Consider the following 26,157-nt stretch of genomic DNA (forward strand, 5'->3'; position numbering starts at 1 on the left):
TAAAACCACTCGAGTTTTATTGATTACCTTTATGCTGCCTTTCTGTAATTTTTGGAGCTTGGAAGTGTTGATCCCCACTGATTTGCATTGTATGCATATGTATTCACATCATATATCCATGTAAAGATCTTCGTTTGTGTTCCGCAGAAGAAACAAAGTCATTTGAGTTTGAGACAGCATAAAGGGGAGTAAATGATGAGGGCATTATCATTTTTGGGCAAACTATTCTTATAAGACACTCTTTGGTCTATTTATTAAGCCGTTTTCCTAGTCATTATTATTATTTTTATTTAGTAATTTTCCTGGTGGGGACTGTTGGCTGGTCCCCACATTGTAAGAAATTTCAGATTTTAGTATCTTTGTGGGTATATTTGGTCCCCAAAATACCTGACCTAAACACACACACACACACACACACACATTCCATGTATGGAGAAACAAATTCCTCACAGTGCTCTTGGTAATGAGATTGAGATGTAATGAGGTGAAAAACATTTCATGGAAGTGTCATTCTCTTTTTGTGTGGGGGTTTCTGACAACAGGTTGAGGAGACGCCGTAGCACTACCTGTCTCGTTAACTGCGCCTGGGGTTGCAACATTCCAATAACCGTCTGTTTTATTATATGTGGCAGTATGTGGGACACAGACATGTGCAGCATCTTAAAACATGGCCAACTCGAGATTGTCAATTAATTATTCACAGTTCTCTCCAACATGTAAAAAAAAAAAAAAGAGAGAGAGAAAGAGACATGTGGCTAGGCACTAGAGTGGTTGATATCTATATTTCATCACCTGGCAGAGCTCATTAGCTTAGTGGAGCATCTAGACTAGAGGAAACTGATCCCTCAATGTGAGCACAGTCATTTTTAAATCAATGAATTTCCATAACTTTTTCACATTACTTTTCAAGGCGAATCAATTGCAAAAAAAAAAAAAAGAACTCAAAAGAACAATTTATCTAAATATATACTCACTACAGAATTTTTCAAGACATTTTCATGACTTTTTACCTTGTATTCGTTTCTATGGATTCTCCATCCCTGGAAACAGTCTGGTTATGACTGTAACCTTGGTTCCCTAAAAGTAGGGAACAAGATGCAGTGTAAGCTTTCCGCACTACTGATTTCTTGAGAATTAAGGGGCCGAGAGGCGAGTTCTCTTCCCTTCAGTCAAAAAATCCTGAGGAAATGATGCTGTGCTCCAGTTTATATGCTCGCAGTGAAGTGCACATCGGGGGCAGAGCATCAAGTGCAATCTTCCAATAAACTGGCTTGATTTTAAAGGGCTTCAGAGATTGTCACTCCTGGGAGGAGCTTCCCACAGCATCAGCTACTAACGCAGCATCGAAGTGACCGTCTTAAAGATGAAAACAATTTTAAAATTACCTAATATTTTCCACGACTGTGGGAACCCTGGGGTTGAAATAAAAGATGCAAAGAGATGCATTGATTCCTGCAACCACTGCACACAGGAAAACTTAAAGGAATGTTCTGGGTTCAATACAAGTTGTCTATCAACAGTAGCATTCACCACAAAGTTCAGTTCTCTTGTAAAAACAAACAAAAATCATGTTGACAGTAGTGCACTCACAATGGAATGGGGTAAGGTAGTCTGGAGAGTTTAAAAGCAGAAATGTGAAGCTCATATTTTTGATAAAAATAATGTTTATTTGTTTTTTTCAAACTGAAGGACATGTCTAAATGATTAATGCTATAGATGCTTTCGTAGAGTTTAAGCTTATTTAAACCAGACCATTCCTTTAAACGTGGGTTAGGTTTTTTGTTGTTGATTGGAAAAGAACACATTTTGTTTAAGAAGTGTAAATATATAAAAATTTACATTCCTGGGTGCCTTTTGGGGCCTTTTTTTTTTTTCTAGAATCTAGATAGATCCACAGATATCTCTACTTGTGTGTAAGGGTGAGGTATGACATTCTCTTGGCATTAACACAGAACTAGCATTCCAGTCGTTCCAACGAGACCATTAATCTTCTCCCAGAGCAAATACTGCTATCATACCTCACAAACATCTACACTGTGACTGTTCAACCCCAGAATGAACAGTCTCTCTGGGGACAAAGTCAGAAGACTGACTGACAAAATGCAAAGACTACAGAAAAGCTGGAATTAATATTGTTGTAATGATGACGATAAAAAAAAAACACACACACACACGCACAGCGAGTATTGAGCTTATTCAGTGTTAAGACTGTCTTTATTAAACCTGGTTACAGCTACTACTGATTCTACTGCTGTAGAATGAATCAATGCTTGAAACTGAGATATTGTTCCACAATCTCCCTGATGCCATTACGTCTTTGCCCTTGTAAGAAAACACAGTGACTAATGCTTGTCGAAATCATCTCATTAAAGTGTATTATTGGTTTTTCAATTTCTGCAGACTCAGCTATAGCCTAAATTCCAACCCATGAATTACTCTGAGTCCATCTGCTTATACAGACCCTTAATCCAGGCCAGTAATAAAATCCCATTCTCCTGTAGATCCACACAAACATCAGGATCAGGATCATTGTCCACCTTGTAGTATGTTGTAGTTTATGTATTTAAAAAACAAACAAACAAAACAATTTTTTATTTAGGGCTAGGGCTACGGGGTGATTCAACCCAAAACCTGTAATGAATGTCCTTGTCCCATTTTACTCCAAAAGCAAATGAAAGGTGTATTTTGCCTTTATATAGAAAATTAAGCCTATTTGTAGGGCCATTAAGATGTTTTTATTCAGTGACATTATTTTCATGACAGTTATGCAGATTACCCCTAATTCTCTTTACCGCAATTTGAAAAATTATATATTATTTAAATAGTAAAGTATTCATACATCATAGTAATACTTGATACTCTGCCTTACATTTCTGCTGATGTTTATAAATATACATAATTTGTACAGCACCATGTTTTTTTTTATTGTAATACAGTAAAAAAAAAAAAAAAAAGACTGTTACGGTAATGAGAATCATCATTGACAACAATTGGAATAGTGAAAGTATGTCACGACATGTTACGTGATGAAAATTGAGAGGTAAAATCTTAATTATCCTAAATGTGGAGTCCATTTTCTTCACGCAAAATATAATTTCATATTTTGTATTGATTTGGGGCTTAAAGATGGCGCCGAGTATGGCTGCTGCGTTGCAAGCTCCGACACAACATAGCAATGTTTTGTTTGTTTTGTTCACAATTCCTATGTTTTTTGTCTTGGATGTTGTCTGCCTTATTGTCTACGACAGACAAACACTTTTGGACATTGGTTCAGCGATCTCACACCATAAACCGGACTTCACATTCCTCAGTGCCGATCCGCTGTTTACAAACACGCAAGCAGAGCCCTTTGTCTGGGCAGCACGGCCGCGGAAACGCAGGAGGAATAGGGGAAACAGAGCCGGCGTTCTCATCAGAGTAAGACGCCATGCAAATTGACCCCCACTACCCACTATTCTACTGGCAAATGTTCAGTCTCTGGATAACAAGCTCTGCGAGCTGAAAGCGCGGATCTCTTTCCAACGAGAGACGAGGGACTGCTGCATTATCTGCCTTACGGAAACTTGGATGTCTGCGGAGATTCCAGACTCAGCCATTGAACCCGCGGGGTTCTCCGTGCACTGAGCGGACAGAGCGAAAGACCTCTCAGGTAAAACTAGAGGAGGTGGTGTATGTTTTATGATCAACAAATCCTGGTGTGATCAGAGGAACGTACATTCCATCAAGTCTTTCTGTTCTCCTGATCTGGAATTTCTTATGCTTCTGTGTCGACCATTCTGGCTACCGAGGGAATTCACAGCGGTCATTATCACTGCTGTGTACATCCCCCCACAAGCCGACACAGACCGGGCACTCAAGGAACTGTATGGGATTATAAGTGAGCAGGAAACTATGCACCCTGAGGCCACGTTCATTGTGATCGGGGACTTTAATAAAGCCAGTTTAAAATCAGTTGCACCAAAATATCACCAGCACATTAGTTTCAACACACGAGGGGACCGGGTTTTGGATCATTGCTACTCTCCGTTCCGGGATGGCTACAAATCCCTCCCCCGCCCACCATTTGGCAAATCGGACCACTCTTCCATTCTGCTTCTGCCCGCTTACAGGCAGAAATTGAAACAGGAAGCACCCACCCTCAGAACGATCCAGTGCTGGTTGGACCAATCAGACTCTATGCTTCAAGACTGTTTTGATCACACGGACTGGGAGATGTTCCGGTCCGCCTCTGATGACGACATCGAGCTTTACGCTGATAGCATAATGTGTTTCATCAGAACGTGCGTAGAGGAAATGATTCCGACCAGAACTGTACGAATCTATCTGAATCAGAAGCCTTGGATCAATAGCGATGTTCGCGTGGCACTTAATGTGCGGACCTCCGCTTTTAATTCCGGGAACGCGGAGGAGCATAAACAAGCCAGTTTATCAAAACAGCAAAACGCCAGTACAGGAGTAAGATTGAAGGACAGTTTAACACCACCAACTCTAGAAGCATTGGGCAGGGAATTAACATCATCACGGACTTTAAAGGGAATAAAAACTCCGAGAAAAATTTCGAGGGAAATAACACCGCCCTCGCGGAGAGAGCTCTCGCGGCTGAAGCTACAGAGGTTAGTTCACTCTCCGTCTCTGTAGTGGATGTAACCCAATCCTTCCGACGGGTGAATATCCGCAAAGCCGCGGGCCCAGACGGCATTCCGGGCCGCGTCATCAGAGCGTGCGCGAACTAGCTGGCTGGTGTTTTTATGGACATTTTCAACCTTTCCCTCTCTTTGTCTGTAGTCCCCACATGCTTTAAAACATCCACCATTGTGCCTGTACCAAAACAATCAAAAATAACTTGTTTAAATGACTGGCGTCCTGTTGCTCTGACCCCCATCATCAGCAAATGTTTTGAGAGACTAATCAGAGATTACATCTGCTCTGTATTGCCACTCAATCTTGACCCGCTGCAGTTTGCTTACCGCAACAACCGCTCCACTGATGATGCCATTGCATCTACAATACACACTGCTCTCTCCCACCTGGAAAAAAGGAACACTTATGTGAGAATGCTGTTTGTAGACTACAGCTCAGCATTCAACACCATAGTGCCCTCCAAGCTAGATGAGAAACTCCGGGCTCTGGGCTTAAACAGCTCGCTGTGCAGCTGGATCCTGGACTTCCTGTCAAGCAGACGCCAGGTGGTTAGAATAGGCAGCAACATCTCCTCATCACTGACCCTCAACACTGGAGCCCCGCAGGGCTGTGTTCTTAGCCCACTACTGTATTCCTTGTACACACATGACTGTGTGGCAACACATAGCTCCAATGCCATCATTAAGTTTGCTGATGACACGACGGTGCTAGGTCTGATCACTGACAATGATGAAACAGCCTACAGAGAGGAGGTGCACACTCTGACACACTGGTGTCAGGAACACAACCTCTCCCTCAACGTCAGTAAGACAAAGGAGCTTGTGGTGGACTTCAGAAGAAAAGACAGAGAACACAGTCCCATCACCATCAATGGAGCACCAGTGGAGAGAGTTAGCAGCTTCAAGTTCCTGGGTGTCCACATCACTGAGGAACTCACATGGTCCATCCACACTGAAGTCGTTGTGAAGAAGGCTCATCAGCGCCTCTTCTTCCTGAGATGGCTGAGGAAGTTTGGAATGAACCGCCACATCCTCACATGGTTCTACACCTGCACTGTGGAGAGCATCCTGACTGGCTGCATCTCTGCCTGGTACGGCAATAGCACCGCCCACAACCGCAAAGCACTGCAAAGGGTGGTGCGAACTGCCAGACACATCATCGGAGGTGAGCTTCCCTCCCTCCAGGAAATATATACAAGGCAGTGTGTGAAAAAAGCTCGGAGGATCATCAGAGACTCCAGCCACCCGAGCCATGGGCTGTTCTCACTGCTACCATCAGGTAGGCGGTATCGCAGCATCAGGACCCGCACCAGCCGACTCCATGATAGCTTCTTCCCCCAAGCAATCAGACTTCTGAACTCTTGATCTCCCACGATCAAAATACATCAGCACTGCACTTTATTACCCTTACTCTTATATCTCACACCGGACTGTCATAAATTATATTATTATTATTATATTATGTTCTCTCTTAACAACTGACTATCAACCGACAGCCTGAATGTCAATACAGTACAATACTGTACATTCTATATATATATATATATATATATATATATATATATATATATATATATATATATATACTTTTTTTTTTATATATTTTTATTTTTAATTTTTATTGAATAATGTATATCTATATAGTAAAAAAAAAAAAAAAAACAGCGTATTGTATACTGTACAGTGTATGTTATTATTTGTATATTGTTGAGTGTAATTATGTGTATATCAGATGTTTAAATTGTGTTGTGTTAATTTGATGTTATTGTAAATTGGTATATGTCTCATCACTGTCACGACTGCTATGTTGATCGGAGCTGCACTCAAGAATTTCACACACCATTGCACTTGTGTATATGGCTGTGTGACAATAAAGTGATTTGATTTGATTTGATTTGATTTTGATAAATAAGACCAGGATAACCAGCTTAATATAAAAACAATACAAGTCTATGGTATGTCCACATTTAGATAGCGAAGCAAAAAAACAAACAACAAAAAAAGCACAAAATATACAATCAGCTGTTTTTTTTTTTGGTTTTTTTTTATGGAGACTGAAGGTAAGTTTTTCACATTAACATTTTTTGCTTGTTTGAATGTATGAAAGAAGGAGAGAGAGTTAGAGAAACCATGGTGAAAAAAAAGAAAATTAAGGCCTGTTTCACATCGCAAGTGTAAGCAGCGTGGAGCAGAGCAAACATTTTTAGGGGCCATGTTAACAGTTTAGAGCAGGGGTCGGGAACCTACGGCTCGCGAGCCACAAGTGGTTCTTTGTTAAAAATCAAGTGGCTCGACGGGTGTCTCACCATTCACCAACACATGATCGTTTAAAACTTTCTAGAGATAATTTTCCAACAGAAAGTGTGGGTGCGATTGCAAAGCTTGAAGTCAATGACACTGTTTTGATTTCCTTCCAAATTTGTCATACACCCTACTCCTGGTGAACACGGTTTGAATTGAACACCCGCCAAATGTGAATTTTTCACGCAAAGTATTTTGCTGATGTACCAGCCACTGTGGAAGGCTTCTCAGAGTGATATATTACAAGAAATTAGACACAAAGATGCACGTTTGACGAAACGTGATTATATTTTGAAGAACAGATGAAAGAAAAGCCGCCGATGCGTGTCTGATTTTATATACGTATGTGCGCAGTGAGCTCCGCTGTTCACGAGTGCAATGAAAGCGCTTCTCTTGACATGCACATTCATAGAGTTCTGCGCCTCGTTTCACAATAACTATTGATCTTAGCAGTTAAGAGCAGTTTCTATGAGCAATTTTATGAACGTTCGTTATTTTTTATGTGCACCCAGGGTGTGTGATAGAGGCTCAATCCAGTTCGCAAGCTCCTCGTCCAAATGTATTTCATGCGCAAGTAATTTTGCTCATCTACCCGCAACAGGTGGGTGACCTGTAAGACGTCTCAGAGACAACAAATGCTGTTAGTCAAAAAGACGTGCTTGAAGAAACACACTTTATTATATTTTTAAGAACAGACAAAAGAAAAGCCGTCAATGCTTGTGTCTGATTCGCTGTTTTTTTCAGAGGCGTGCAACGGGAACCTGTCTCATGGAGCAAGCGCATGTAAAGAGTTATCACTGCTTTTTCTCTGTTTCACTCAACTGAAAACTGTTTGGAAGAATAATATAATCTATGAGAATGCTGCAAATGATCTCCGATCATCTCGTTAGGTACTGTGAGTTTCGCTTTATTTCCATGGAGCAGTTCGCTCTTACACATTGTGAACGCAACTTTGCAGGTATCTTTGTATTAAAGAAACAAAGACGAAAGTGATTAAATCATAAAATAATACAAGAGACGTTCACTTAAACCTAAAATTTAGTTCAATTGAGAACACACTTGGCAGCATTTTTTGGGAACACAAGGGAATTTATTAGGCTTATTTATTATGATGATTATTATAATTATCTTTACATTCAGGGTGCCCACTCTTTTCAAGCCACAATTTTCCAGGACATTTCATACGCCCAACAAGTGTAATATTTAAGCAAAAACACGTGTCCATTTACAGTGCATCCGGAAAGTATTCACAGCGCTTCACTTTTTCCACATTTTGTTATGTTACAGCCTTATTCCAAAATGGATTAAATTCATTATTTTCCTCAAAATTCTACAAACAATACCCCATAATGACAGTGTGAAAGAAGTTCGCTTGAAATCTTTGCAAATGTATTAAAAATAAAAAATGAAAAGAAATCACATGTACATAAGTATTCACAGCCTTTGCTCAATACTTTGTTGAAGCACCTTTGGCACCAATTACAGCCTCAAAACTTTTTGAGTATGATGCTACAAGCTTGGCACACCTATTTCTGGGCAGTTTCTCACATTCTTCTTTGCAGGACCTCTCAAGCTCCATCAGGTTGGATGGGGAGCGTTGGTGCCCAGCCATTTTCAGATCTCTCCAGAGATGTTCAAACGGGTTCAAGTCTGGGCTCTGGATGGGCCACTCAAGGACATTCACAGAGTTGTCCCAGAGCCACTCCTTTGTTATCTTGGCTGTGTGCTTAGGGTCGTTGTGCTGTTGGAAGATGAACCTTCGCCGCAGTCTGAGGTCCAGAGCACTCTGGAGCAGGTTTTCATCAAGGATGTCTCTGTACATTGCTGCATTCATCTTTCCCTCGATCCTGACTAGTCTCCCAATTTCTGCTGCTAAAAAACATCCCCACAGCATGATGCTGCCACCACCATGCTTCACTGTAGGGATGGTATTGGCCAGGTGATGAGCGGTGCCTGGTTTCCTCCAGACATGACGCTTGCCATTCAGGCCAAAGAGTTCAATCTTTGTTTCTCATGGTCTGAGAGTCCTTCAGGTGCCTTTTGGCAAACTCCAGGCGGGCTGTCATGTGCCTTTTACTGAGGAGTGGCTTCCCTCTGGCCACTCTACCATACAGGCCTGATTGGTGGAGTGCTGCAGAGATGGTTGTTCTTCTGGAAGGTTCTCCTCTCTCCACAGAGAAATGCTGGAGCTCTGTCAGAGTGACCATCGGGTTCTCGGTCACCTCCCTGACTAAGGCCCTTCTCCCCCGATCGCTCAGTTTGGCCAGGCAGCCAGCTCTAGGAAGAGTCCTGGTGGTTCCAAACTTCTTCCATTTACAGATGATGGAGGCCACTGTACTCATTGGGACCTTCAATGCTGCAGACATTTTTCTGTACCCTTCCCCAGATATGTGCCTCGATACAATCCTGTCTCAGAGGTCTACAGACAATTCCTTGGACTTCATGGCTTGGTTTGTGCTCTGACATGCACTGTTAACTATGGGACCTTATATAGACAGGTGTGTGCCTTTCCAAATCATGTCCAGTTAACTGAATTTACCACAGGTGGACTCCAATCAAGTTGTAGAAACATCTCAAGGATGATCAGTGGAAACAGGATGCACCTGAGCTCAATTTTGAGTGTCATGGCAAAGGCTGTGAATACTTATGTACATGTGATTTTTTTCGTTTTTTATTTTTAATAACTTTGCAAAGATTTCAAACAAACTTCTTTCACGTTATCATTATGGGGTATTGTTTATTGAATTTTGAGGAAAATAATGAATTTAATCCATTTTGGAATAAGGCTATAACATAACAAAATGTGGAAAAAGTGAAGCGCTGTGAATACTTTCCGGATGCACTGTAAATCGAGCTTTTATTTAGCCGTTTCTGTGTGTTTTTGACAGAAGTTTCTCAACTCCAGATAAGCAGTATGCTCCATGGCATAGTGTGATTATTAATCCCTGTAAAGCAGTAATTTAATTAAATAAATACATAGTCTGTATGTGCTGTTCACCTCAGACTGCTCTCTGTCATCTCACACACACAAGCGTACACATGATGATCAGCGGCCGGCTCTACACATTCATTTTGAAGCACGCATCACTTGCAGATTATTTATTTATTCAATTAAATCAGACACTTTTTTAGTTTAATTATCACACTAGAACATATCACAATTTTAAATGTACATTCAAACATTTATTTTCGTCCAAATACAGTATGTCATATTCCATGACATTCTGCGGTTTATTGCTAATGCCATTTTTATGATTATATACCATGTTTTCTGCATACTACATGGTGTAACCGCGGAATAAGCTGACTCCGATCGTTGAATTACTGAAAATTAATTCACATTCTGAGATGTTAAGGCCGAATCATCATGCTACGAACCCAGTGTGAATTTTTTTTTTTTTTTTTTTTTTTTAAATCAGTGGTCTGACTGTCATCATTGTCTAAAGTTTATAACTCACAGGGATACAAACTCATGAGGGTCCAAAAAGTTGAGACAATCACTAATCCACGGACATGTTTACCGGGGTTTTTTTTTTTTTTTTTAAAGAATAAGCTAAAAGCACCAACTTAAGCTATTTTAATGATTCAAGTATAGAAAATTATCTGCACAATTGTGTAGAATTAGCTGCAAAAATAAAGGGTATTTTGGGTGGCTTGCTTCTGTTTCACAAATATGTTCAGATTCAGTAATTGATTAGTTTAGTGACCCCTGGCAACAAATGAAAGTCTAATGTGCTATGGGAGAGTCATGAAATGTTCACGACCGAAATCTGCCAAGAGACTTTATAGTATTTAAGCACTATAAGAACAAAGCAGATCTATAATTTCCACTCAGTTTGTGAACTGCCGAGCATGACTTTTCATCCAAAAAGACAACAATAATATTCTAATAATAATAATGAGTATCAATAACGTCCTTACCTTCTACATTATTAAAATTTGCATGTCAAATCTATTGACTTCAGTAGAATGTTTAAGCATTATAAGAACAAAGCAGATGTACTGTATCATTTTCTACAGTATTTAAACTGCTGAACATGACTTTTCTCAGAAAAGACAACAATAACATAATAACAATAATTTTGAGTTTCAATGATGTCCCTTCGTCATTGTAAAGTGCATTTCACATGAGTTGAGTCGAGGCGTCAAAGCTCCGCTAAATACCAGCGTCAAGCGGCACTTTGTCCTCCAACTTGAAGCATTTACATGTTTCCACTGATCATGGTATAAAAATTGCTGTACTTGGTTGTTTTGATTATTGGGGGGGTTACCGCCCCCCAGTCCCCCCTGGAATCTACGCCCCTGACCACGACCTTTGTGTCGTTTGTCAGGAGATTTTAGATAATGACAGCATGCGACCTGCTAAACTTCGCAGACACCTTGACACCAAACGTGCTGAGGTAGCGGGGACAACTTCTTTTTCCAAAGAAAACTTCAAGCCTTTCAAGGTCAGAAATTTTTTTAGAGGATTTGTCAAATTACTGTAAAGGCCACTGACGCTGATGCCGATGCTGAAGTAAACGAACAACATGCTCCTCTCATTCAGTCGGTCGGTACAATTACCAGGTCATTCTGTTTGTTTATGAATGAGAAGTTTCACGAATGCCGCTTCTTACTTTGCACGTGCCGCTGAAGCAAAGCATGCGATTGGTCGTAACTGTAACCAATCAAGTGATCTGCCTCGGTTGGATCACGATTGCCAAGCACACAATTGACTGCTGCTGTAATCAATCATGAGGGTGTAAGCGCCCTTAACCACTGATGTTGTTTCATAATGCGCAGCCTCCAGCAATGAAAAAACTATACAAATTTGTGTATTTGACTCCTATTCCGGGTCAGATCGGAGATCATGTTTTTGTGCTTGTAAGGAAAACCTTGCTAGCAAATGGTTATGTTAATATTTTCCGGGACAAATCATTATTTTTCCAGGACATTTAGGCATTTTTCTAATTTTCCATGACTTTTCCATGACTGGAAAACTGCATTGCAAAATTCCAAGTTTTCTAGGATGCGTGGGAACCCTGATTTATAATTGTCTTTAGTTCTTAATTTGTAGGCTATAAGTAATTTTTCACCTGTTGTGATACTTGTGTGATGACAAATATGGCAGTTGGAGAAATGTTTGTATTTGGGGAGGTGGTTATATATAAGACTTTTTAATCACTTTGTTATTTTAATTGCTATTTTCATTTCATTTAAAGTGCAATTTGAATTTAGAAATGTCTTTTGTTTGTTTTTTAATTTTTAATTTTTAAAGCAAAATCAATAAAGCAAAAATATTCACCGACATTGGGGTTTGACCATGTAACCCCGGTTAAATAATGGGTAATTGAAAGGAATTAAGTTTCAATAATTCATAATTTAGTAAAATCATATTTCCCTAATAAAGGTGAAAAGAAATGTAAAAGTTATTAACAAAAATTATAATGAAGTCGATTTAAGATATTTCGTTGATTAGTGATTTGACCAATGAGAGCTCTTCGTCATCACGCGCCTTGCGTGTGTCGGCGTGCGTGCGAGACGATAGGAGAGAGAGCTGTGCATGACAGAGGAAAGACATGAGCTGGTCTTCGTGAACTAAGTTAAAGAAATATAGTTAAAAACCTCTGAAAAGTGTATAGAAATAGTAGTTAAAAGTGTTCGTTCATTTATTTCGTACCATCCATTATCGGAAGAAGCCGATTGAATATTGTTGCGTCACATATTCACTCGGTGAGTCAGCATGATATAATTAATGGTAAAAGTGTATAAAAACTGCATAATACGGTGATTGAGTCAATAATAGTTATTTAGTTGCAGTAAACATAGTGTTTATTCCCTTTTTCATGTTGTTTTTCAAATAATCCAAGTGGTTATAAATGTGGTCATAGTGAACCGCGGAGTTATTCCTTGTTCATTGCAGTTCACCGACGCCATTGTTGGTCACGTGCGCCTGTGTAAGAAAAAAAAAACTATTAATATAGAGGTAAATGACTATAATACATAATTTCTTGTAAAAATGGTATTTGTATTTGTATGTATAATTGTTTAATTTGGTTATTTCGATCTTTGATGTTAAATTATTCCTGAATCCACTAAATGAATTTGCTGGTCTGTGACCAGGCCAGGTTTTTTTTTTCCTTCCTTGTGTTTTTCCTGTTTTCTTGGTTCTACGGTTTATGGTACTCTTGTGAGCCGAAACTTCACATTAGATAGCGAGTCACCCAAATACTACATTGGTACAGAGAAAAGAGCACAACAAATCATAAAGAAAAGGATAATTTCCTTTCATTCATCAGCCTTATGGAAGTAAGACAATTCCAATTTAGAGAACTATTTAGCTCCTTTCCTGAAAAGGATTGACAAATAAGGAAAAAGAGAAGAAACTGATGAGTATTTTACAGAACATTGAACTATTGATGGTGTATGGTTACCCATAACCAATTTGATTAATACTGAGATCCTTATATATTGAAACAGCTGTGATATTTTGAGAGAAAATGTATTTCTTTTATTTTCTTTAATTTAATTCTGATATTGAAAATACTGGCCTGTGTATATTTTCAGGGTAAAAGAAAAGTGCACTCAAGGGAAGTTTACATTGTTATTCTTTATTGTATATTGTTTGTATGATATTGTAATTTACTTTCTTTTATTTATTTATTTTTATTATTTTCCTTTATATCAAAAGGAACAAAATAACATTCCATGTTCAAATCCAACTCAGTGCCTGTCTGTTATTTCTCATCACAACCCGCTACCTCCTTCATGGTCTCTAAATCTTCTGATAAATCTATCTGGTCCGACAGCAATTCATTTATTGAAAATACCTTAGACACCTCCTACAACCATATAATCGGATATCACGATATTTTAAATGCGATTATCATTAAAATATTTTTTACATATCGCCAAGCCCAAAAGGGAAGTAACATTTTTCATGAACAATTCTAAAATGAAGTAATTTTATGGAGACCCGCACAAACGCGTGTACTCAATTACATATTGCAACATATTACCTATTAATTTTGTTATTTTTGAAAATAGTAAATTATTCGTTTGTGCTATGGCTCTTTCAAAAAAAAAAAAAACGCATCAAACAAAAATTTAAAAATAGTCTCCTTAGTGAAAAAAGGTTCCCGACCCCTGGTATTGAGTATTCACATCAGAAGCTGCAGTTGCATGTCAGAGTGTAGCAGCAGGTGTTTCAGCTCAGAGCCTATTTTTGCAGCGCTGCTCATGCTCAATTACAAATTGTGCCAGTGCACTGTTAATTGACAAAATGAATGTGGTTTGACATGAGAAAAGTACTTATTGCACAGAATAAGCATATATTTGTAGTCTTGTGTGTTTTTATAGTAATTATAGTATGTTAGAAGACAAAAAAAGAAAAACAAACTATTGCCTGGGAGATGTAAAATGACAGAAAAACTAATTAAAATAATGTGATTTAAGAATGGTAATTTAAAATGAATTTTTTTACTGTTTTGATAAATAGTCATTATACAACCAATTCAAGCGTTCCAATAAATTTTATTAAGCTTATTAAGAAAAACTTTAAAGTTTCAACTTGTACCTTTTGTTCAATTTAGTTGTAAGTCATCAGCTCATTTTTCATTCACACATTTATTTTTTGGAACCCATTCAACTTAAATATTATTATAATTTGTAAAGAAATGATAATAATAATAATCATTTATTATAATAGTAATATATCTCAATCGTGCACCTTTTGTCATGGATCCACTGGTCTTTTTCTCTCTTTCTTCCTCACTGCTACCAGCGCTCACTCTCCCCTGAGTTCTGATTACATGCACCTGCATATCATTAGTGGCTAATCAAGGACTGCATATATACCCCCGCTTTCACACACACTCTTTGTCTGTTCTCATCGATAGTATCTCTGAGACGCCAGACCTTTCTACTATGTCAAACATACCTGTGTCTTCATTATTGCCTGCAAATATCATAAGACTGCTGTGAGTTATCTGTTCGTTGTGTCTATACCCTGTCTTGATATTACTCGCCTACTGTTTGCCACTCTGTTCAACTGGATTTACTCACAATGTTTATATCACTGTCTCAATCATCTGTTCAATAAACCCTGATACTGAGTTCATATCTCTGCCTCCGTGAGTCTCTCCGTGATGCCTTTAACTTTTTTAAACCCTCACGCTTTTATTTTGACATTCTGAACTCTCCAGGAAGTCCTGTATGTGTCTGTTTGTAGGCAAGTTCACAGTAGTTTAATTCACTTCTTATTCAAATTCTAGTCAAATGCACCTCCGGTGCCGTTCTAAATGCATATAAGTGAACCAAACTATTGAGCATCTACATCTGAGATGTTGTTCGTGAGTAGCGCTCAAATATTGCGCACTGCTGTGAAGGCTAAAAATAGGCGCACGTGTGTAAACAGAGCAGCGCCATTCAATAATGTGCTGGAGCTGCACGTGCATTTCATATATTTACTTATAAAACACAGCCTTTTGTGATTCACAGAGCTATCGCACATCTTCAAGTGGCTTTGAATAAAATGCATGAGTCATATGAACTACTTTAGTTGTTTTAATGGTTCTTTTATGTCATTTTTGGAGATTGACAGTAATGAACATGACTAACACACAGTATCGGATTTGGATTAGGCTCGTTGGACCGTCCGTTTAAAAACGTCAGTATTGGAGCCGATACCAATCCAGGTATCAGTTTGGCGCATCCCTAGTTTTACCTGTGGTAGGGAAGGAGGCCAAGGTGGTTGTGTAATACAACCCAACCCTGAAAGACAGAACACCAGAATGACTCTTGAAATAGACATCTCACAGGTCCAGGCAGTGACTGACTGACACACACACCTCCCAGAAACTTCTTTTGAATGCTGACATAAAGTACCATTTGGGGTGATAACCAAAACACAAATCCTCTCTCTCCAGTTGCAATGATCTTAAACAAGTTCTAACCAATCTTTTTAAGCCTTCAGCTGTCCAAAAGTCAGGATAAATTGGCCTTGCCTGGGGATGCAAAGATTGTAAGATACATTGATTGATTGATCTGCACTTAAAAGAAAATGTTATTGTGGAGTAGGTGGAACTGAAATCCATCTCAAATTTGATGAATAATCTGTTCACTTTGCTGTGAAAGGGAAAGAATTTCATGTGTATTTACTTGACCTGAAGAGAAAAGGTGTATTGTGAATGCCATGATGCTATTTGCTGACCAAATGAACTCCCTTTTACACTAACCTTCTGAAATCTCAGAGCTAAATAAATAATATAGCATGCATTTTTATCTTTAACCACACACAAAAACAAACAAACCCATGTGATCATTAAGTAACATTGAGTTATAAATTGATTATTCTGTTCACAAGGCCGCTCAGTTTAATTAGTGGTCAAAGAGACTTGCGTTAATTAACCACTGAAGGTAAAATTAACAGGAGTTTTATTAATTGGTATATATCCATAGCACAAGCTACAAACACAAATGCAGACTTCCATCATATTAACCAAATTATCGGAATGATCGATCAGTGAATTTAAACATGTCACTAAAATTATGTGCAATTAACCCAACAACTAATGACCACAGAAATGCTGTTGGCACCTCTAATTAAAATCAGCCTTAGAGAAAAAAGACTGTTTGTCCCCATCATTTACACTGTTTAGAGAAGACTGTCAAAACTGAGATTGAGCTAAATATTTTATGTAAGGCAGCCTGCACAATTATGTTATCACAGGGATATCATTCACATAGGCACACACACATACACAGACACACACACAAATGCAAAACACAGGAATTGGACTTAAAATGTACAACAGGAAAGGTTCTTTCAATTCCAAAACTGATGTTTTATATAATTATGGACACACAGACTCTCCCACAGACTGAACATTGGTTCTTTTCCTCTCTGATAACATATGCAAAAACTTGCCAGGGGCCTCTTGACATTATCAGTGTTGGTTATGTATGAGACAGGTGTCCATGGAGACCATGCATTTGATATTACACATGTAACAAACCTTCCAGTGAGATTCACTACTCTCTAGTGCTCATCTATAAAGTTAAAAAAAAGATATTTATATGTAGTATTAAACAGCAATATTTACCTAAAAAACTTTTTTTACTAAAACATTTGACATGAAAAATTAACATGTTTGAGTGACGCAAACTAATGATTGAATTAACCATTTCAATCGATTAACTTAAATGGACATATTGAACTGATTTATGGAAATGAATTAAACTTACCAAGTTGAATGCTGTTATAGCTAGTGAAGTTTAGATGAGAAATGTTATTAAAACATCTGTCTCAACATGCTCATACTCACAAGTTGCAAGACTAAGCAAGCATCGGAAAACAAATCTGATGACACACTTTTTAGGAAATTGATAGCCAAATAAAAAGTGAATTAAAATCATCACAATATTTCAATCACAAAGTTGCTTAATTTATATTCAATACATTAACAAGTCTTACTCTACATACAGTGGCAAGAAAAAGCATGAGAACCCTTTGGAATTACTTGCATTATGTTTAAATTTGTCATAAAATCTGGATGATCTTCATCTAGGTTACAATAATGAACAAACACAAACTGTTTTAACTAATAACACACAAATTATTGTGTGTTCTTGTACATATTGAATACATCATTCAAACATTCACAGTGTAGGTTGGAAAAAGTATTTGAAAGCCAATTAATGAAACGAGATTGAAGGTGTGGGTTAGAGCTACTTTGGCTATTCACAAGAAGCATCTGCTAACGTGGACCATGCCTTGCAAAAAAAGATATCTCAGAAGACCTAAGAATTGTTGCTTTGCATAAAGCTGGAAATGGTTACAAAGTTATCTCAGAGAGCTTAGATATTCATCTGTCCACTGCTAGACAAATTGTCTATAAATAGAGACGATTTAGCACTGTGTTTACTCTCCCTAGAAGTGGCCATCCAGACAAGACAACTCAAAGGGCACACCGCAGAATGCTCAATGACGTAAAAAAGAACCCCTGAGTGACAGCTAAAGACTTCAAGGAAATATTGAAACTGGTTAACATTTCTGTTCATGAGTCTACTATATGGAAAACATAAAACATGCATGGTTTCCATGGCAGAACACAACGAAGGAAGCTGCTGCTTTCCAACAAATGACATTGTGGCACACCTGAAGTTTGCCAAAGACCACCTTGACACTCCACAATGCTCCTAGGAAAATGTTTTGTCGACTGATGAAACAAATTGTTTGGAAAGAACACGCAGAACGTATGGTGTAAAAAGGGCACAGCATACCAACATGAAAACATCATCCCAGCGGTGAAGTACAGTGACGGGACCATCATAATTTGAGGCTGCTTTGCTGCATCAGGGTCTGGACCGCTTGCCATGAGAGGGAAAAATGTATTTTTGAAATGAAGTTTATCAATATATACTAGAGAATAATGTCAGGGTGGCTGTGTGCCAGCTGAAGCTCAGTAGAAGTTGGGTGATACAGCAAGACAATGACCCTAAACATCTAAGAAAATCCACTACAGAATGGCTTCAAAAAAAGAAAATCCACCCAGTGGCCTTATCAAAGCCCAGACCTTAACCCAACAGAGATTAGTGGTCGACCGATATGGTTTTTTAATGGCCGATGCAATATACAGAGAGCAGGGTGGCCGATACAATGCTAATATATCAAACAATTGAATATAGTAAATAACTCAAACATAAAATTGCAAAAAAAAAAAAAAAAAAAAAGAAAGAAAGAAAGAAAATGCTTATTTAACACTATATTTACTCAATTACACACAAAACTTTAACTTTGTAAGAAAGAATCTAAAAAAAGAATGTATTTGAAATGGTAGATTTGTTTAGTCGTCAAATTTTAGTAATTTAATTGCACATGAAGAAATTGATAATATTAGGAAGAAGGAAATAACAGTACACACAGTAGTCCAGCAACCATGGATGGCATGTCCACGTTAGCAATCGCATTTTCTCAAAAAATACCAAATCAAACCAATTGTACAGTGCATAGTGAATAAGACATTTACTCATAGCACACGTGAAGCGCTTTTACTTTGAAGTTGCACTCGCGCTCGTGCGCGAGCAGAAATCTCCTGACAGTTCAAATGGCCTGAATCACCTGCTTGGTGACAATCATGATTTGTGAATCTTTTGATCCTGATCCTGACATTTTGATTCTGGCTGATAGAATACGTGCTTCAGATATTAGATGAGTGTTCAATGGGAAAAACACTGGATTTTCGTGAGGTTCGTGAATTACATCTCTTTAAACGATATACAGTGCATCCAGAAAGTATTCACAGCGCTTCACTTTTTCCACATTTTGTTATGTTACAGCCTTATTCCAAAATGGATTAAATTCATTATTTTCCTCAAAATTCTACAAAAATTACCCCATAATGACAATGTGAAATAAGTTTTCCAGATGCACTGTATCTGCATTTTTGCAAAAGGTATAATATAAGTTTTATTGATATTTGCCTTTTATCATTAGAAAAGAAAGTTACAGGGAACTGCTGAGGAGAGGCTGATAGAATACGTGCTTTAGAGCTAGATAAATGAGCGCGCCACAGGACGCTGGATTTGCTCAAGTTTTGTTGAGGTTCGTTTATTACATCTGTTTAAACGAGATATGCGCATATTTGCAGAACATATATGATGTTAGTTTTATTGATATTTGCCTTTTTATAATTAGATAAGTCAGTTAAAAGTTACAAGTTCAGCTGTTTAGGAGAGAGAGGGAGAATGAAACAGGCAAATACTTTAATATTATTAACTCAAATGTGTCTCTGTCGGCTCTGATATGCGGACCGTTTAAATGAGACTGTGTTGCACACTGATCTATAATTGTAATACGTTGCATGTAACAACAAAACGAACCGTGACTGGTTGTTTACATGTCTCAGTCTCTTCACATGAAAGCAGGCAATTCTCTACGCCCTCAAGAAACAAATCGGCAAAACTAGAAAATGTATTGTCCAATGCCGATAATTAAAAAGTCAGAATATCGGCAGATTTATCAGACTCTGCGATATATCGGTCAACCACTAATAGAGATGCAGTGGAATGACCTCAAGAGAGCCGTTCACACCAGACATCCTAAGAATATGGCTGAGCTAACACAGAAGTGAATTCTGATCCAAAATTCCTTCTGAACATTGTGCAGGTCTAATCCACAGCTACCAGAAGCACTTGGTTGAAGTTACTGCTGCCAAAGGAGGATCGACCGGTTATTAAATCCAGGGGTTCACTTAATTTTTCCACAGCACTGTGAATGTTTAATGGAATGTTTGTGTGTTTTAGATTAAGCACATTGTGTTTGTCTATACTTGTGACTTTGATGAAGATGAGATCACATTTTATGACCAATTAATGCAGAAAACCAGCCAATTCCAAGTCTAGGTCTCTGCAGAACAATAATGGGCGTTTTCCAATCTGTGGGCGTTTTAAAACCGGGATGGGCATTTCTATTTTTGTTTTCTTTTTTTATCCCCTTTTCTCCCTGTAGAGCCGAGGAGGGTGGGGCCGGGCTGGAATGAGACACACCCGGTCCCCAATCAGCCTGATGGGGCGCGTGAGGGATAAAGGCGGCCGGGGACGACAGTTCGAGAGAGAGAGAATTGCAGGCAGCTGTACTGTGTGTTTTTGGTTGTGTGTTTTGTTTAAATTATTTATTAAATTATTATTTAAATTGTCAAGCCGGTTCTCGCCTCCTCCTTTCCATTGAACCCCTTTACTCCCCAATTTGGAATGCCCAATTCCCACTACTTAGTAGGTCCTTGTGGTGGCGCGGTTACTCACCTCAATACGGGTGGCAGAGGACAAGTCTCAATTGCCTCCGCTTCTGAGACAGTCAATCCACGCATCTTATCACATGGCTCGTTGTGCATGACACCGCGGAGACTCAGCATGTGGGGGCTCATGCTACTCTCCGCGATCCACGCACAACTTACCATGTGCCCCATTGAGAGCGAGAACCACTAATTGCATCCACAAGGAAGTTACCCCATGTGACTCTATCCTCTCTAGCAACCAGGCCAATTTGGTTGCTTAGGAGACCTGGCTGGAGTCACTCAGCAAGCCCTGGATTCAAACTCATGACTCCAGGGGTGGTAGTCAGTGTCAATACACGCTGAGCTACCCAGGCCCCCTCATTTAAGTGTTATTATATGGAAACAAGATTATATCATATCATGAATTTCATATCATAAATTGAACCGAATCGTGAGATAACCATATCATCCCATCCCTAATAGACAGACACCCATACACAAAAATAGAGACACACTCCAACCCCACTAAGCTTTAAAGACAATTTAAGTTGTAAATACTGATGGAAACAGAATGATTAAGAAAAACAATACAAATGAGTGGATAGTTAAATGTGCAGAGTTACAAAACAAAATTGAAGTAATAAAATCTGGAATAATAAAAAACTGAAATCAACTCTGTATATTTATAGCAACCAAAGAGACTGGCATGTTCACTGTCTCCTGATGTTAGTCACATTTTTATTGATATCCTGGCCTGTACAGGCCAATTTTCACTACCTCTCTCTAACTCACACACACACGTGTTTGTGGTTGGAGCAGGATGGTCTTTCTCAGGCACTCTCAGCTGACTTAAACAGGGAGAGACCCAAAAAGAAAAACAATCAAGAAAAAGAATGGGGTGGAGAGAAGAGCAGTGTTGCTCAAAATGGAAGTGTGGGGTTGAGAGATACAGACAGTTTGACCTCTGTACTTGTACTTTTTGACTAGTTGATTATTCACAGGTTCCCTAAATGTTTCTGGGAAATTGTGGAGCTTTTTCTAGATCAGGAGGCATTTCTGTTGTTACTGATCTAGAGAAGGATCCAAGTTTTATTTTTCTGCTTGTTAATTTGAGCCCATTTTGAGTTTAAATCAAAACTCCTTCCAATTGGTATACACTGTATTACTACAAAGGGTTGATGAATAATTTGCAAATTACACTGAATTTTATACTTTATTTCATATGTCAGAAGAGTATAGCATGACTAATGTAGACCCAGGTGGTTTTAATCCTATAGGAAATGAGGAGTCCCAGTTGTGAGTTTCCCCTCAATGAGCTGCTCTTCCTTTCTATGTCAGACATTCCCCATAAAGACGGGCAAGACCAAACTCACCAATACTCTAAAAATAATGTTCTCAGTGTAGCCAATGGCTAAACGGTTCAGTAATTACAGTCATTTACAAATCTGTGTTTGTTATGAGGAATGCTAAACAGCCTAACATTTTCTTTTGAGTTATGTGTGCCTGGGAGCACATTTCAATGTTCAGCTCAATATTTCAGAATAGAAACTTAGCACTGACTGACCTTCCATCATTCCAGTATACCTTACTTAATTTAAATAACAGTATTTATTGGTGTAGTTTAGTAAATTAGCAATATTTGGTGTAAAAATCTACTCCCATCTCAGCTTAATATGCAGAGAAAACTATAAGACATTCATCGATTGATTTCCCTGAAAGGTGCAAACACTGTGGCTCTGTAACACTCTCAAAACATTGCTGTTTGAGCAGCCCGACACAGGAACATTGGCTCAACTAATGGCTTGAATTTGGGACGGGACTATCTGTCTCACTGTCCAATGGTAGACGAGAAAGCATTCAGGAAACCTGTTTGAATTTTTTTTTTTTTTTTTAACTCTGTTTAGTGACGATAGTGTAGGGGTGCATGATATACTGTTGGACATGATAAACTGGTAGAAATTTGACAACTGGTATACATTTAGTATTATTGTCTCTATCACAGTTATGAAAGTCAGTCCGGCTTCTCTCGATATCGTGCACAAACCACAAAACTTACGTGAACTATTTGAGTTTTTTCCCTTACAGTGCTATGGGGGAAGTCAAACATCTCAAACGGCTAGAGAGCCCAACGTTCTAACCACCACTGATGAGAAAAACAGCTAAAACAATGTGTAATGCAATTATGGGTCATGCGCAGAGTCTGAAATTAACACCTGTCAAGCGCCAAATGCGGGTAAATTGTCTATTTGGCTGGTGAATTATGCGGTGTCATATGACACTCTGGTGGCCGCTTTTTTGTCAGCTTGTAAAATAATGTAACATGTTCCAGTTTTGGCATCAAGGGGGCTCTGTAGGTCTTCAGTCAGTAAGGTTGCAGGTGTTTACATGGAACGGCTCTCATTAGCTAGTCCCACAGCACATCAAAAGTCTCAGTTAGCAGTAGAGAGACCGAGATTTAATGAGATGAATATATATATACTTTGCATGTGCTGTGCGCTTTTTAAATGTGAGCGCCTGTGAATGTGTGGAGCCGGTGTTGTGCTGACACTGGCTGCTCTTACGAGCTCCTTGGCTGACACTTGCGTGCACTGTTTGTAGCAAATGATCACAAGCAGAGTGCTAATTCACTTCATACTGGGTGAAAACACACAAAAACGGAAAGGGCTTCAAAATAAAAACTCAATTTAAATGGAGAAAAGTATGACAGAAATATATCACTACTGTATATTTAAGTAATATTCACTGTAATACTACTACTACTTATAATAATAATAAATCAATAGTAACTGTATAATATTTAAGCTGACTGAATTAATTTACTCACTCCAAATAAACCAAGAACTGTTACTGTGTTATGTGTATTTAAGGCTCATAAGAGTTACTCACTGGTCGTTCATATGACAACATGTAGTTTATAATACAAATTTAGTTTTGTTGTAATAAGTGAACAATCTGAAATCTGGCAATTAAATATTTCATAAATAATAAAACAATATAATTCTTTAGAAAAGCAGTTCACTTTTACACATGCTTACAGAATTGTTTATTTGTCTCTCATGTCTGTAAAATCCACTTGTAAAATGCAGAAAACAATAGCGGTAAGAAATCTGACTGGCTAGTAAAGTTTTTTTCATCTACCAGCCACCGTGGCTGGTGGGCTAAATCTTTAACTTCGGACCCTGGTCATGTTTGTTTTTTAAACTACACATCATCACCTTAATACAATTCTGTTCGAATGATGTTAGATATTAGGAAACAAACCGACCATGTTTGCCTTCAGATATTCAGATATTCTCTCCATAGATTACTTAAATCATTAAGAGCCTAATGAAGTGTTTATTTTCATTGGATATTTTTTTACATATGTATTATTTACTTTGATGCATTTCTTTGAGAAGATGTCGAGTTTCTTGAGGAAAGCTTATAATAATAAGAACAATACTAGTCAAACATCAGATGGAAATGTGGCAAAATGTGAAATTTAGCATTCTGGTTAGGTTGATTTAAAACCAAATTTTTTTTATTTTGACAGTTTCAAATAAAGAGAAAATAACATAAGATTAAGTAGTTTTCATTTACAAAGTATTAAAAAATGGCATTACAATATGGTTATTTAATATAAAAAACAATTTGTATATATTTCTTTTGAAAAAAAATGTACTCTATCTTATATATTATCGTGAAATAAAATTACTCATATCAAAATCTAAGATTTGGGTCATATCGCCTACCCCTCCCCTAAGCTAGTGGTGTAGAAATTACACACTTCAACTTTAATAGCACATGTGTACTTAGCATAGACACAGTATACATGTTACATATGCACTCAAATCCAGGTACAAGCTAACACATGTGTCTTTGATCTGATGCAGGAGTCTAGGTGGGGGGTTGGGATAATGACTCCATGGTAAAGAGGAACTGAGCAGACCAACCCTGTAGAGCAGCAGCCTATTTCATGCCTTTAAAAGAATTTGACCTTTGATCTTAAGAGCTCTCCAAGCTAGTCCATGAATGTGTCTGCTGCAGAGACCAAATTCTGAGTAGCACAGCGGATTTGCCGCTCTTAAATAGCAATCAGAGCACTGCCGTTGTTTATGACATCAAAAGCATCTGAAGTGGATAGAAACGGATTGAAGAACAAAAACAAGATAAAGCACAATAATTAGCGCATTAACGTGCAGAAAGATGCAAAACCACAAAATCCATCATTGGGGAGACATGGAAAAAAATCTGTATGGAGAACAGAATGCGAGGGGAGTTATTTAAAAAACAAAAATCCTGCTTTTTGTTGCACAGTGGGGTGCACTCTTGTAATTCTCTTCAGTGTCTCAGTGTCAGAATGCAAATATAACATGAAGAAATGGGCACTTTAGGCCAACAGAAACAGCAGCAATAAAATACTGGCTGAACATTACAGTCACTAATGACTTAGTGTCAGTCATCATTTACCCGAGGAGTTTTCTTCATATTGTTGTAGGTACTCGCTGAACAAAGGCTTTGATTCAGGCTTAGTGTAAGTGATGAAATATCCAGACGCCTACATTGTGCTTTGATGGTGTGAGCTTTTATTTAAAACAACCCAAATCCTTCAGACAGTATTAGTTCCGCACTGTGCTGTAATGCGTGCACACACATTTTTATAGTTAAAAATGGCTATCCAAGTACACTGATATAAAGAATCTGGGGGCCTGGTTAGCTCAGCGAGTATTGACGCTGACTACCACCCCTGGAGTCATGAGTTAGAATCCAGGGCATACTGAGTGACTCCAGCCAGGTCTCCTAAGCAACTAAATTAGCCCGGTTGCTAGGGAGGGTAGAATCACATGGGGTAACCTCCTTGTGGTCGCGCTTAGGGGTTCTCGCTCACAATGGGGCGCGTGGAAAGTTGTGTGTGGATCGCGGAGAGTAGCAAGAGCCTCCACATGCTGGGAGTCTCCGCAGTGTCATGCACAGTGAGACACTTGATAAGATGCGCGGATTGACGGTCTCAGAAGTGGAAGCAACTGGGACTTGTCCTCCGCCACCCTGATTGAGGCGAGTAACTGCACCACCACGAGGACCTACTAAGTAGTGGGAATTGGGCATTCCAAATTGGAAGAAAATAAAAAAATAAAATTTGCAATAAATGACTCTAAAAGGAATAAAAGAATGTACTACAATCACCAGAATGGTATCAATATCATGTATCATCCTGTTCGGGACTGTATGTACAAGGTTTGCCCTAAGCTTACAAAAAAAACAAAGGAGCTGGTTGGTGTGGCTATATTAACATAATAGAAGATTATATACTGTATATCAAGGCTTGTAATTTAAATACGGTTTCTTTGTAAAAGGTGTGGACATATGCCAGAGAGATAATGTTAGTCACATTTTAGGTTTTTCTACACTGTTTTGATTGTTTCAGAGAGTTTTAAACAAGATGACTAAAGATTAAAGAGCTGAAAATGATAAGAGCAATGGAC

General features: G+C 38.4%; 1 protein-coding gene across 3 annotated transcripts in view; it reads right to left on the reverse strand.

The window, feature by feature from the left end:
- Positions 1-26,157, reverse strand: part of LOC127422292 (protein FAM102A-like) — a 77,892-nt gene that overhangs the window by 25,044 nt on the left and 26,691 nt on the right. The window contains exon 2 of one of the 3 annotated variants that reach the window (XM_051665726.1): positions 1,011-1,077. The exons of the other annotated variants lie outside the window; for them this stretch is intronic. Coding sequence (XP_051521686.1) covers positions 1,011-1,077 — 67 coding nt within the window. The remainder of the gene's footprint in view (positions 1-1,010; positions 1,078-26,157) is intronic. 3 annotated transcript variants of the gene reach the window in all.

Source organism: Myxocyprinus asiaticus, chromosome 3 (genome assembly GCF_019703515.2).
Source record: "Myxocyprinus asiaticus isolate MX2 ecotype Aquarium Trade chromosome 3, UBuf_Myxa_2, whole genome shotgun sequence".
NCBI classification, from domain to species: domain Eukaryota; kingdom Metazoa; phylum Chordata; class Actinopteri; order Cypriniformes; family Catostomidae; genus Myxocyprinus; species Myxocyprinus asiaticus.